The 15,842-nt window shown below is 40.6% G+C and overlaps 1 protein-coding gene across 1 annotated transcript in view; it reads left to right on the top strand.

The window, feature by feature from the left end:
- The first annotated feature begins 1,783 nt into the window (after positions 1-1,783).
- LOC124171066 (Krueppel-like factor 2) overlaps positions 1,784-15,842 on the top strand; it is a 53,312-nt gene continuing 39,253 nt past the window's right edge. The window contains exon 1 of the mRNA XM_046550215.1: positions 1,784-2,247. Coding sequence (XP_046406171.1) covers positions 2,149-2,247 — 99 coding nt within the window. The 5' untranslated portion in view covers positions 1,784-2,148. The remainder of the gene's footprint in view (positions 2,248-15,842) is intronic.

Here is a 15,842-nt window from a genome sequence, read left to right as displayed (position 1 = left end):
GTGTCAATATCCACGGAGAAAAAATTAGTATGCTGCGATTTGCTGACGACATAGCAGTCATAGCCGAGACAGAGAAGGATTTGAAGAAGACGTTGACATACATGGAAAGGACAATGGTCAGATATCAGCTGAAAATCAACAAAAAGAAGACTAAGATATTAGTTTGCAGTAAAAGAGAGGAGGCTATAACAAACATCAACCTAGGAAAGCATAAGCTTGAAGAGGTGAACGAGTTCTCTTACCGGGGAAGCCGAATTACCAGCGATGGACGGAGCAAGAAAGAAATACACAGTAGAATAGCGCAGGCGAAGAGGGCTTTCTACAAAAAGAAGAATCTTCTTACAGCTGAAAATACCAGCATAGAAGTAAGGAAACAATTCATCAGATGCTACATATGGAGTATGTTTCTCTATGGAAGCGAGGCTTGGACGTTGACAGCAGCAGAGAAGTCAAGAGTGGAAGCATTCGAAATGTGGTGCTACCGAAGAATGATGAAGATAAAATGGATTGACCGTGTGAGTAACCATGAAGTGCTAAGGAGAGTAGGAGAAAAGAGAAGCCTCCTAAAAACATTAAGCAGAAGAAGGGACAACTTAGTTGGCCACATTTTGAGGCACGATGGTCTGATGAAGACAATCGTTGAAGGACAAGTGGAAGGGAAAAAGGGCAAGGGACGGCCCCGAATGAGTTATATCGGACAGGTTATAAAGGATGTAAAAGAGAATAAATATGTAGCTATGAAGAGATTAGCGGATAGGAGAGCTGCGTCAAAACAATCTTAGGATTGTTGACTAATGATGATGATTATGATGATGACGTATAAGTTTCGGTTAATACCCCTTATTTAACCTTAAATACCCGTGAAAATCAGATCAATTTGTTATTATTTATTAGGGAAATGTGTGGCGACTTTTGCAAACTTTTTTAAATTTGCAGTGCTTGACAACACATTTAGAGTCCGACTTGAAGATCCTCATCTGTAATGTTCATGAGAACGGCATAACTTCAGTTCTCGGACCTAAACACAACACTCGCACTATTTCCTGCGAAACTGGAGTCCTCCGAGAATTCTTTCGCATGCGACGAAGATAGGAAGATGACGAGATGGGATATTCCACGAAAGTGAGAGTGAACCAGTCAGGACGACCGAGCACTCTTTAACGGTGCGAGGAGGCGAGGTCGGCCGGATCGATTGTCGACGGCGAGAGATATGGTCGCGCTCCCACAACACGCCAACCCCACCCCCCCAGAAACTCCCTCCAGGACCCCCTCTTGCCCCCCCGCTTGCAAAGCAACTCTCCCCTCCCACGCAAAGAGCAGAACGCTAGAGCTGCGGCCCTCTTTACCGTTCAAAAGCCATCTTAAAAACCGATCCCACCCGACACCTAACGGGAATGTGCGCAATCTCGGTTAAGGTATAACACTCACCCCCTTTTCCTCCCCCAAATAATCATTGTTACCTCGGCTCTGGCGTTCCCCATTGGTGAAACCGTCTCCGCAACACTGACAAATGATTGGACGGGTGTCATTCCCGCCCTCACAACATTCCCGCCCCCTACCGCAGCGCCGCGATAAACTCCCCTCCGCGACGGAGAAGGAGGGAAGCAAAAAAAGGAGAGACAAGATCGAGCTGAGGTGCGCGCAGCGGGAACGCGGTGAGTATAAAAAAAAGTGACTGGAATCAAAAGGGTGGGAGGGGGCGTGAGGGGAGAGGTGTGGAGGGATAGATCGGAGGGGGCCCCAGCGCTCTGTAACAGGTATACGGTTAAGTAGTTCAAAGTGAACGGTTGTGCGAGTCGTTGGCTCCAGAGCAGTGTGTGCCCTTGTGCAGTGCTGTCGGGTGGCGCGGGATAGAGCGCGCTCGCTTCGGGCCAGTGCGCCGTCTACTCTGCGCACGGGGACAGAGGGAAGTGCCTTTTGTTCGGGAAGCCCCTGGTTTGACGAGGAAAAGATATCGCCGACTGTGTTTACACGGCGCGTCTTGTTATCCCCCACTCGACCGCTGTTTACTCCTTGGTCGCGTGCCGGAACCACAACAAAACCCCTGACTACTTCTCTCTCCATTTGACCCGCCGTGTGTTTGGATTCTCTACCTCGACGCCAGCCGTGTCGAGGTCCTCCGGGGAGAGTGTTGTATTGGAGTGCAGCATGTCTGCCGCCAGCGGCGTCGTTCACCCGCTACCGAGGCTGGAGCCTCCGGACTGCGGCGCGGCGAAGATGAACTCCGATGTGACCTTCTTCCAAGACGTGAGTACCCAGGAAATCGAACCCGGGCCTCCTGGATTGGGATTGTTTTTGTTTGCCGTGGTCGTCGTCTGCATCGTTGGGTGGGCGACGGCGGAATGTGTGCGAATAGTGCAGTGGTTCGATCGCTGGGCGGCGTTTGTGTAGGCGGTGCGCGGCTCACCATCAGCTGTTCTAGTGCCCCCTTCGCGTGCAGGGGGTGGTGCACGGTGGATGGTGCTGGGGTTGCCGCGTACCACATGGCACGCGCCGCTGAGTTGACGGGCGATAAATAAAAACATCTCGAACGGCCTAATCGGCGGAAAACCTTTGTCGTATCTGACCGTCCCACTACATATTGTTCGGAATGAAACTTAAAGAATGGGCTGTAGTTTTATTTGACGGGCACCTTCGCTTTTGGGAGTTAAGGGAAAGTAAAATTAGAGAAAAATTAATGTTTAGTGAACGAAAGGGCTTTCTTCGGAGGAAATATAGTTACCAATGGGAGGAGAAAATTAGATCTTGAGGAGTACGAAAATTGTATTTAACAAAAATCATAGGCGTAAAAAGGATAGACGTATTGCAGTTATTAGCATTCAGGGGAACGCGAAAAAGTCCGATTTTTGACGAAATGATTTCAATGAGCGACTTATAGGTAAAGGCTATCCGCGCTAGAGATTTTAACGACCGCTCGGGTGCCTCTCCTTGATCGACCCATAATTTGCATTCAGCGAGTGCTCTCCAAACATCCTCTCATTGCGGGGACTCCCTTTCGTTGTTTACAGCGGGAAATAATGGCATAATTAGCACTCGGCGCATCCGACAAGGGTGTGCGACGGGTCTTTATCATTCGTTCCGGGGGCCTGCTCGCGGGACGGGTCAAACTCGGATCAGGAGACCATAAAAACGTTTCGCTTAACACCGTTGCAGTCCGGGGGCGGCAAATTATTCGCGATGAGTTCGCAAGTCGGCGGCGGACGAGAGATACCATCCTACCGCCGCGCTCAGGCGTAGCGCAACCGGAGGGTAACGTCAGCGGCGCGTGCCAGTTTGAAATGCACGCCGAGCAATACCTGAAGAGGGTGTGCGTTAGGTTAGCAGTGCTATGCGTTCTTGAACGATGCGTCGTCTATGAATAGCTTAGATACTGTACGTAAGCGGATACTACATTTTTTGTAATTCGTTATAGTGGTATTTGTTCCCATCATCAACCTGGACCATTGACGGCTTATGCTAAATATTAAAACACGGTTCCCTATTACTCACGCTAGTCGCCATCTTCTTTTTATGAGTAATCATCTCAGGCTTAATTCAGTGGAAGTTTGACCCACATATTGGCAAAGTTGTATGGAACCCGGTCGGTTGGTAATTGGAATGTTAATTGAAGCCAAGTCGTTGGCTCCAGAGAACTTTTGATCATGGATAGCCATATTTTTGTTTGATTATCTTTGCTTGGATGCGGAAAAGTTTTGTTATTTGTATTTTTTCCATTGATTGCCATTTCATATTATTCAATTTCAAAGTTATACGCATGGAATGCCCTTTTTAAATATATTTCCATGCCCTTTCATAACCTTATGCAGCTTCTCGGAGACGATATAAGCTGTCGAAAATATGTGTTACGGCTGGTCAGGTACAAACTCTTCATGTTTGGATCTCATGTCGGGACCAATATTTTCCCCAACCAACTCAACTTTGTTAACATGATGAAACCCATATAATTGGCGTTGCTCAGTCGTTGCCTTGCGTCGCTATGTTCTTCCGCGCTGGGGTGCGTAGACTGTGCATGCTCCCAGGATGTATATAAGACTGATTACATGACCTGGGACAAAATATACGATGGTGAGAATAAACTTTTGCCACTCATCGTATATTTTATGGAGACCAATTGGTGACGGTGATTCTACCTTAGACCTATTCTCATAGGCGTTATCAAGCTTACAGGAAGAGCTTCAGGAGCGAGCATCTTGTGGGTTAAATAACTGCATTGCAAATTTCAAAGCAGAATGTGACCCTTCGTTGGGTCTATGGCTATTCCTAACGATTAAATATAGGAGGACGATGATTGCTTACGTAAAATTTGGGATTCAGTTGGTTAGGTACAATTTGATGCTGTTCTTGACCTAATGTTGGGAACAATATTTTGCCTTAACAACGCATTTTAGATTATTTTAGCACTTTAGCGTGAAGATGCTGAAGTATCGACGCGCGATAAACTGGTAAAATAAATTGATTAATTAATACAAACTCATTAATTAAATAATTTTTGATTAATAGCACAACTCCATTTTATGCACTCTTTTCTTAGGGGAAACAGATAATTATTCACTCTGCCATTTGTAGCATTGTTGCATCATTACTTCCTTTCTTTACTCTCCCGTCTTTCCGGCAATCCCAACTAATTATATCCGCAAGCTACCCTCAGCGATGAAGATACGCGTTTATGAACCACCACGGTGGGTGATGACAAAATACTAATGTATGTACCTATTAGCGATTTGAAATTAGGCGGAACATCTTTGTCGTGCTCCGACTGCTAAAGGGAATACGTGTTAACGCGTAAATGATTGGCTGGCTCGCGACTCCAACCGTACAAATGGCTTCAGGGTAGCTGGTCATTGTGCGGGCGAAAGGCTGTCCAAGACACGGGTTATCTTTGATGTACCCTCTCAAGTAATTCCTTCGCTAATAATATCCACGTATTCTCGAGATGTTCTTTAGCACGTACCGTTGCCTTCCGCGACCATCCACTCAGCTTATGCAAATATCCACTCCACCAACACCCAGTCGTAATTTCTCTCATAAATGTTCCCGGCCATTATACCGTATAAATTCAATTTCATAATTAGCCCGGGACATAAAAAAAGAGTCACGTTATGATGAGCAAGCGACGCCGTCGTAACATTTACGTGTTATCTTGCGTTGAATATAATCGCTGCGTGAAGCATTTTGTCGTCGCCATGATACCTTTAATGAATTGGCTGAACTAAATAAGTTTTTTAGAGAAGAACCGTGGGAAACCATGAGAAAAATGTAAGATTCTCGATTTTTTCCTACTGTACTTATCGAACGAGTAGAATGTATTTCGATGATAAGATTTCAGCTTTGGATACTAAATCAGGATTAAAGATCACTTAAGCATGAAGATGATGTAATATCTTCGTGCGAGAGGCACTAATACTAATAATTGATAAATACAAAGTATACTCTTAAATTTAAGAGTTTTTTTCCTTGGTAGGAAGCTTCCAGAATAATAAAAATTATTTCGGGAAGTAAAGTTATCACATAAGAACTAAAAAGTAAAATGCCCAAGTCCTGTAATAATGAATTACTTCCAATAATTGACGTGATTTTTAGCAAGTTTCTTAAAATTTATCCGTACTCTTTCGCCTTTCAAATTTGACGTTTTTTGATTTGGATTTTCTTATTACGTTACCTTTACCTTTCTAACATTTATACTTCAGCTCATCAAGTCTCAACGTCATCATTAGAGGGGAATTTAGGCCGGGAAGCGGATCATTCATAATTTCTATCTTTCCCTTCGAAATTACCACCAAGCTTCTAAAAACGCCAACATCCACCCGTGATTTTGGATGGAACAACAAGCACTGTAATTTGAGGATTTTTTTAAGACTTTCCTCTCACTTTTTCTTTCAAAGCCATAAAAAGGGAAGGTAGAGAGTCACTATCATTACATAAGTCAGCATTTTCGTCTCTGTACGAAATTGGTTCGAGCGCTTTCCAATGCTCCGGAAAAGAATGCCATCAGCTTTTTCAGGTATCAATCAAACTGTACCCACCGCCCTCAGAGAGATGCAGCGTGGGGTTTGCGGTGAAGATTTTTTGGAAACTAGCCACGATATGGGAAGCTATTAGTTTTATATTCTAAAAGAAGGAAAGGGTTGTGATTTATTCGTTGACAAGCTTTGAAAGCTCATGTTTCTGTGAATTGTTAATTCTTAGCTGGGAATATTTTGTAGAATATTCCTACATTCCTTTATCATACTTAAACATCCGTAATACTATCGAGTAATAAAAACTTTACGAGTATTCAGTGTTGCACGATATGGGAAGTGATTAGTTTTATGTTATAAAAGAAGGAAGGATTGTGATTTTTTAGTTGAACAACTTTGAAAGTTCATATTTGTGTGAATTGGTTATGTTTAGTGGGGATGATATCGAAGTATATTCCTTAATCATTCTTAAACATGCGTAATGCTATCGAGTAATAAAAACGTTACGAGCGTCTAGCGTTGTATAGTTTCTATGGTGGCCCACAATCTAGTTTCCGCATCAACTAAATCGCACTTTCTCTCTCATCTCTTTGCACTTTTTAGCGAAGTCCGCGGCTACCCTTTGTGTATTGTTTATCCTCGCTAAAATTCCCTTTTTGGAGTTTTCCATGTCCACACTCTTGAGATGTGACAACATTTGGAGGTATTGATAGCTGACTACCCCTTTTTCCATCCGAATCCTCTAGGGAGTTTTCGCTCGATTAGACCTACCAGCCACCGTGAAATTCAAAGTCGGTGTTTTAATGAAACAATGAAAGGCTTTCCGCTTTAGCGCAGCTACGTGTCGGCGTTTTTCCCTTCGCGAAACGTCTTAGATTCTTCGCCTTAAAGGTCATGTCGTTGGTGGAATGCAGAGCGCGGGACTCCTCGCTCGGTTGCCTCGGGTTTCAGCGTGAGCTCTCATGGGCAGTCTCTCTCGTGAGCATCGCTTTCGGCGCCCGTAGCCGGCGTTCGCTGCGACACCTTCCGCATTTCTGGACGAGCGCGGCTCCGCGTCGGGTCGCTTGCAGATTTGACTGACGGCGGCATATGGGAATTAGCCATCCCATTCGAAGATGGCTTTTTCCTCTATCTGAATCCTTTAGTGCAAACGTTTGGACTGGTTCAAGATTTTCTGAGTTGCACCTCGCAACAGCGCTGCACCCATCGACAATCGAATGCTGATAAAATGAAATAGAATTCGCGAGAACAGCTTCGAACCTTGTCAAATAACAATTTGGATGCTCTAACATTCTTAGCTCTGAATATTAGAACGGAAATACTTTGGTACAGGCGCGCAGATAGGAATTAAGTCTGGGGTTGGGTTAAGTGGCAACTAATACTGGGGGGTAGGGGATACGGAAGGTGTGGGTACTCTCCCCCAGAAATTTTTTAAGAGAAATGGTACAAAATGGTGAGTTTTACCGCTTTCTGAGGGATATTTTATTTATCCTTACACTGTTCCATAAGTAATATTTATTCATTTAAGTAAAATGGATTAAATTTTTTAAAAATCTCTGAGTTCTTGGGGGGGGGGGACTTTATCTCCCAAAATCCCTCCTCCCTGCGCCACTGCCTTGGTATGATAATAAAAATTAAAATAGAATTTCAGAGGAGGATTTTCGTAAAAGAGAGGAATTTTGTTTATTATTATTTTTTATTTTGCGTTACTTTCAGGTAGATTCTCGAGAGCGGGATTGAGCTCGTATCATTACTCGAACGTTAAGTGTAAAATTATTCAGTAATGATTTGACGCGGAAATGACATGAAAACGATTAATATATGCAAAAATCTCTCAAAAAGCTTAAAAATTACTCGAGATAGTGATTGTTGGTAATAGTAAGTAAATTATTGAAAGATAAGGACGAAAAAATTGAAACCAGCAGAAATAAGCTTATAAAGTAGTTAAGTTTGAAAAGCGCGGAGTAGCCAGTACCTTTTATCCAACCTTACATGTGAATTGAAATCACCAAAACCGAGTACATTTTTTTTCCAACCGCTCGTTCAATATAACATTTTACTGACCATAATTTAGGTCCTCTGTGTCAACACTTGGGATCTCCTTGATGAGTGATGGGGAAAAGCAAGATTTTTCCAGGAATTCCGGCTAGATGGAGTACAGTAACTCCTCACGCAATAGCAATAAATTTGCTGGTGAAGTTCGGCATATCCCTTAAGCTAATGTTTGCTAAGCACCTTAGGCAGTGGTTAGTCAATGATAGACGAGAACCAATTCTAATGTTATGCACACCAAAAGGCTGTAAAAATTCGGCGGAGTGAAGTCGTAAAGGAGTGCGTCGAATATTGTATCTCGCAAAATAATTGAGAGAGGAGATTGCCACCCCTAAACCCTCCAGCTCGCTAGGACCCTGGTACAATATTCTTGACAACGAACAGCAAATTCACTCATTGGGGATGCCATACGTAAAAAAAGTATTTAGTGGATTCAATCAAGGAATCAGGACCCTGGTAATAATAATAATACGTCTTTACTTTGCGAGATTGGAACTAGAAAGCCTCATCTTCCATCTAACCCCGTATTGAGTAGGTGACGAGAAATAGAAACTGGAGCAAGGGGTGACGGAAACCTGGCGTCGGTTCGACAAAAACCTACCATGGGACTATTATTCAAAGTTACAACCGACGAAAAATCTGAGCTGCTTTCGAGGATTCAAGCCGAATTCAGGCGTACGGGGGCGCCACGGACTTACCGAAGGAATGTTTTCGCCTTCTAAAAAAATATTTTTGCGCAAAGCAATAGGTGAATAATGACATAAGTATTTAATGATGCACAATATTTTTTATTATGACCTGTTACTAACGCAATCTGTTGTAGAGATCAAAAATTAAATGTACTCTATACAAATTTGTATCGGTGGAGGAAGGAAATATCTTTGTTAAAAATGACCAAAACTCTAGCGTATTAGGGATTCTAAGTGAGAAAGAATTAGAAAAATATTAAATTAATGCTATTAGCATAGTAATAAATTTTTTATGAGTGAATTTAAAATCAAATAGATAACGAATAAATTTTTAATAAATAAAAGTGAAAATATTTTCCCCCTTAAAATTATTTTGTCATAGTTTTCACTTTCATTTTTTTAAATAAAAACATCACCGAGAGCAGCGATAAATTGTCCTTTGGACAACAAATTTTTTTCACCAAATTATTAAACGTACGCGGTCATCCATTCCCTGGATTGGGGCAACGTATACCGGCGGAAATCGAACTCGAGACCTCTTGTTTGGTAGGCGAGGAGTTTATCCCGCTCGTATCATTTCTTTAAAAACTTAAATTCCACGAAATCTGACGCAGTCGATTCAATGAATGAATAGTCTAATGAAAGTTCGCAAACGTGTTACAATTAACATTTACCGTACTGATCTTAGTACTGTATATCTATACCCGTGGTGACCTTTTTCAATGCTGTTGTGCTATTTCTTAGCAACCAACCTTCGATGCGAAGAATAGGTTTTTGGTATTATTTTAAACAACGAATTTTATTTTTGTTTGTTTCATTTGTGTATTTAGAGCTTAGCAATACTTAGTTAAAAAAAGCAAGCCACAATTTCAGTAGACGGATGGAGTAATATTACGCCCATTGCGCGGAAAGTTTTAAGATGAACTAAATCGTGCTATTCAGACGATATCGCAAACAGTTTTGGCGTTCAATCTCTGCAGAATCCACGACTGTACCACTGGCCCACTTGCTCATGTAGGCAACGCACCCGTGGCTCCTCAAGGGACGCAGTAAGGGCACGCGCTGCCATTACCGCGGCTTTGCACCCGTTCCGCCGCGCACTTTGAATTTATATGCAAATATGTATTTTTGCTTATGCAAGGAGAGGGATGAAATATTACCGCGATGCGTCGATGTTTGCCCGCTCGCGCTGTCAGAGTAGTTCGATGCCTGAACGGCAAACTCACAGCGGTCGGCACTTCGCCACGAATAAATTCGCAGCCGTCGAGAGGATTTTATGTTGTTCTTTCGTTTCACGCTGTGATCCGTTCCTTGACGTAGACCCTATTCATCTCCTTCTCAATCACGTACTTTCCTTGTTGGCTGCAACATATGATTTTTTTCTGCCGTGAGTCAATAGATTAGCATGCATTACGTAACCTACGGTGGTAAATTCAATGAAATAGCCAATGATTCCGTGATAGCGTGTTTGGTTACTATTGAAATCTTATTTTACATTCACCACCTGCCGCACTCACCTCGCAAAGTTCCTAGTATTTGTTGGGATGTTTACAGCCTGGCATTTTCTGATCGTTTTTGAGGCCGCTTAACAATAAGTTATTGCCTTTGCGAGGCTGCTTATAGCGACTGTAACGAATATTGTTCGGTAAGAGGCGCTTTTACTCAGTATATGAGAGGAATTGGGAGACTAAAACTAACAGCTATATACTGGTCTGAAACCTATAGAAACGTTCATAAATACTGATCTGAATCCTGATTTGGATCTAAACTACAATATTATTTAAGAATCACCGTGGTAAAGTGACGATACCTCCGCATTAAAGTTATCTACGATCTTGGGAAACATACGATACGAATCCAGTTTTGCTGACAATGCACTAGAAGTATAATTGAATTTGGTAATTGTTCTAGAGGGATCAGAAAAAAATATTTAGCCATGGTGTTGTACCACAGAGAGATTTTGAACTCTGATTCATTACTTTACTCCCATAATCCATATCTAATACCATTCATTCAATTAGACCTCCCTGGATAGTTTATTTTTTAGTGCACTCATGTATGGGTAATTTTAATTCAGGCAACTAGACGAATAATATGTGCAAATTATAACGATAATATGAAAATAATTATAGGCAGTCTAATTTTTCCAGCATAGGCGTTCGATAGCATCAAGTCGATATGATAGAAAAAGGAAGTTGATAAATTGGTAAAATGTTGGAAATGCGTGCCCAGACAAACACTGAACAATGTAAACTGCATAGTGGTTTAGCAACATTTTTAAACAAGTTTTTAATGTCATATTAAAGTATGGAACTGAAATATTCCGTACAGATATTTCTGTAAAAAAGATATTTTACCGATAAAAATTATTCTTCTCGCTAGAGATTGGCAAAACTATTTCAATCAAAATGAAAAGGCTGATTTAACAACCGATTAAATATCATCTTTTCGAAAAAAAAATCAACGCTGGTGTACAAAAAGAATCGTCTTTTCATACCATATAACGGTGAGAGATTATTATGTACCTGAAAGCTGTAGTCTAATGAAGAGGAGTTTATTATTTTATAATTTTGAATTGATTGGCAGTAATTTTCTAATCATAGTAACCTGTGCGATCTTTTATGTTGAAAAATCGTATAGGCTACTTGTAGTAGCTGAGTCCTCCTAGAATATAATTACGCTTGCATTGAATTCAAAATTTTGAAATTTCCTATTTAAATTTAATGTAATCGTTAAGATTTGTTCCTCGTTGTAGAGTTGTGTATGGTTATTAGTGACTAGAATTTAGTTTGTACACGTACAGGAGCTCTAGACTGTTGCAAACGGGGCTATGAGGGGTTAATATCACCGCAGAAATGCTTGACATACATTGTCTTAAGCTCCATGCTCAGTGTAGGTATAAACGTTGCAAAGTGGTGGTTCTCATTTTTAAAAGCTGAGGACAACGTTGAAAGCCCTAAGTTCAATTTTACTATAGAAAATGGGAAAAGGTGACCAATGAAATACTTTGAATTGAATTAAATATGATCTTGAAACCTCTTCTTTGTGAGTGATTAAATTGGGGAAAAAGGTTAATAAATGGAAATAAACAGCAAATAAACGAACTACCGCTATCGGCGTAATTGGCTAGTGAGACTCATTGGGAATGATGTGGTTTGGGACTTCGCCACGTAAATCTTGGTCGCATCCGTATAAGCCAAAAATAACTCCCGTAAATATTTAATCTGAGATATAAAGTGGATTCTCCTCAAATAAACTTCCCCAGAAATTTACTACGTCTAAAAATGAGACCCCAGAATTTTTGTGTAGCCTTGGAGCAGGAAATGCTAACAGTTTCACTCTTTTAGGTCTCGTTATCCAGCTGCAATTCTACTTTTGAAGTGAACCCTACATGGCTCCTGGCATAAAATCGCGGTAACTATGAAATTATCCGGCTTGGCTGTGATTCGAAACCAGATTACGTCGGAAGACACTAGTTCTAGTAGCCATGTGTTACAAGCTCTGTCCGTGTCAATGGGTTACATACACGAGGATATCCACGCAATAAGACTTCCAAGTTTTTATGAGTGACTCAAGAATACGAGGCTTGTTGTCTGTGGGCAGCGCAGTTAAGAGGCCTAGCCCGAGGCCCTGTCGTCAATGTCGGGTCACCGATTCATTTGTTCAATACAACGAGTTTGAAATACGTGTGACAGACATCTCGACTAATAAATACTCTTATTATAGGTTCATTAGGTAGGTTTTTCATTATTTTAGGAGGATTTCATGAGAGTATTTCAACTAGCGTCGCGACCCTTATTCTCATTCAAAAGAAAAATAGGAATTCACCCTTTCTAACCTAGTGGTGCTTCTAGGAAAAATTAAGTTTCAAGATTTCTCATTTTGAAAATATGAAAACTTTCTACTCGATCATAATTACCGTGGCAACTACATATTTCGCCAATAATTTGTATAGCACAACATAACACGTATTTTAGATATTTTCTGGATAGAGCTGAAAATCTAATCATACTGGATGTTATTTAGAAAGAACATTGGGTCATAATGTATTAAATCGTAGTCATGGAGTGAATCTATTCATCGTAACAATGCATTTTCTGTATCGTAAATTTTGATAATGTAACACAATATGACTTGGTGCTATGCGATACCATACGATAAAATGTGATGTAATATTAATCGTTTGCACTCAGTCAGTGTTTCAACCCAAATGTTGGGTTGAATAAGAGAGTGTGGAAATCACCCTAGAGTTGGCCATTGGGACGTGAATATTTCACATTCAGAGTAGAGGGAGTAGTACCTTCCTGTTGGTTACCTCACATTTAGAAGATTTAAATTTAAATTAAAAACTTTACATTTATGTATTGATATATATGTGGCGTGATTGATGGTAGACGTCTTTCTTTGAGCGCATATCATTGTGATCCGGCTATAATTAAATCAGGGAGCTCGAAATACCTTTAGAATTTTAATGTTTTAAACATTGCTATTGTAATGCAGCGGAAGATCCAGTGTATAATAAAGAGATGATATCCCGTGATACAATTAATCAAAGGCCATTGGCTTTGTGGGGAGGAGTGATGTATTTAGCAAGTTAACACTCACTGGTTCAGTTTTCACTATTTTAATCGCCATTCATCCGGCTATGTTTCAAACTCAGTATCACGCTTTCGACGATGATATAGTGTGCTTATGTCTTGATGTGACGCATTGTGATTCAAAATGTGGTAGCTCTTCCAGTGATTTACCATGTAATATAAAATTATTTTTATTTTTAAAGATATTTAAGATTATCTCTATAGTTCTTAACTGTGTGGAAGTTCATTTAAACGATAGTTAAATAAAAAAAATATCCTATTTAAAATAAATTGCTAAAATAAAGTGGAAGAAAAAGAAATTGGTGGGATACAATTTTTTTTTCATTTCGTTAACGGCATTTTAACATATCTGTCCTTTTTAATACAGATGAAGACGGTCAAATCCTCCAATACCGACCGCCATAACAATCGATATTGTTTCCTCCCATGTAACAGCTTATGTTTGGGTAATCTATGAATAGAAACAGTGAAGTATGGCTTACTTTGAGAATCCGTTTGGCTGAATTCAAATGATTCAGTGTCGATTCAGATCATGCCAGGAATGAAGAGGCGGATTAAGGTTGTTGTTTTTTTAGGATTAAGATCGTGGTTATTAAGCGAGATACTGAGACCAATTAATGTACTCCAATTTTTTAAACAGTGTTATTCTCAAAAGGATATATCGTAACTTTTTACTCAGTGAGGGTTGAGATGAAGTTGGATGAAACTAGAGTACTACTAGCGTACTGAACTTAAATTCCGCATTCAACAATATTTGGGATTTTTCTCGTACCCAAGGTATATATTCGCGATAGCAAAAACAGTCACAATGTAGGATTTTGATTGAAGGTTCGACTAGTATTTATGATCTCTATATTTTATCGTTAATACTTTAATTTGCGCCTCAGTGGTATGTTTTCCCCACAGCGATAATGCATAAGCAGTTATGGGTGGACAAGTGGCTTTTGGGTATTCGTCAATTATGTTTTAACATCATTTGTTAAGCTCGCGGAACAAATACTTTCTTTGAGGAGCCACCTTAACCTCTTTAGTCCCGGGGATTATGACTTTATTTTTGGCATAAATTTCATGTTTTCTGGTTAACTAGATGCTTGCAAACAACACTAGCGATTGATATGCTTCTGTACGATGCTGCCACTGGTCAGGAAACACTGAACAAGTTGCAATAACGACATTTCACTTAGCCAAGGGGGAAAAAATTCAAAAGTCGATGTATTTTATGCAAACCGTCAACATCTATATACTACCCTGCAAGCCACCCTAAAAGGCGTATGGCAGGGGGTGTTAGGACACCAGCCGTCAACAAAATAAAAGCAAACACTCAAACAAAATTACGACTAGCATTTAGTAAAGCTCTTTCTGGTTCGGGGGAAAAACGAATTCCCATATCTATCTGTTCGGAAAAATATCTCTCTTAATTTATCGCTTCTCTCGGACCTAAAAATAGTAGGGGGCTCTAATATTATGTTCTTCTTGTCGCTCCTAAAGATATCTATTCGCCATTGTTCAAGCAATCCAAGCAATACCCCAGAACCAAGGAGGTCATTGCTATTTCTTCAGTTTTTCCGGGAATAATTGGGGTGCCCCCTTTTAATCCACCACTGATGGAATATTGGAACTTTTTATGTTATCGTTCGTTCTTCTTCTCGAGCGGGCCGGTCGGACGGTGTGGCGGCCCGCGTCTGGGCGATCCACTCTCCGTGCCTCGCTACCGCGGTTCATCGGACCAAATCTCCTCTCCCGCGCTAGACCATTTTGGACCACGCAGTATTCAGGATCGTGGGATTTTAATCTCCGGAGCGTAATAATCGCAATATATGAGGTGATGAGATATTTATTTTACCATCGAATACCGCCTTTGATATTCTTTTTAGGCTTCCTCGAAATGTGGATCATCGACATTTCTTGAGAGAAATTGAACATTTTTTACGCGTAGAATTAAGATTTTGCTGGGGTTGTTCAAGTTTACACCAAATCTCTCTGAAATATGGCTAGGAAGGCAGTCCATGAAGTTCTGACACCATTGTGCGACTCAAATTTTGGGGTATCTGAAGGCTTCAATCGGGATATGAACCCGATACATGCCGATCACAAGACATTCTGTCCGCCATCTCTTCCCCCAAAATTGTTATTAAATACAAATCATTATTAAAGTACTTAATACTCCTAGATGATTTGCTGCTATGTGTCATCCTTTCCATCGTTGAATAATTATTGGTGGTACAAGTAATGTCACTGTGTGATCTCTGAGAAGCATAATTATATCACGAAGCATGTATATCATGTTAAACCCATTGTAATTCATGGTATTCTTTTCTCTTATGTTCGAAAAGGCGTTTACATTGTATCAATGAATTTAAACCTGAATCATTGCGATAAATTTGACTATTTTTCGGAATTTTAAAGTAGATTACGGAATTGCGGTGGGGCTCAAAACTATTTTGGTCCTTAATTCACAGCAAACACCAATGAACGATGGCACGATTCAACTTTTGCTATGTCGCATCAAATTTTTTTCATTATTTATGACTCTGAAATGGAGATGT

The sequence above is a fragment of the Ischnura elegans genome, chromosome X (genome assembly GCF_921293095.1).
Source record: "Ischnura elegans chromosome X, ioIscEleg1.1, whole genome shotgun sequence".
NCBI classification, from domain to species: domain Eukaryota; kingdom Metazoa; phylum Arthropoda; class Insecta; order Odonata; family Coenagrionidae; genus Ischnura; species Ischnura elegans.
This window is presented reverse-complemented; position numbering and strand designations above follow the sequence as displayed.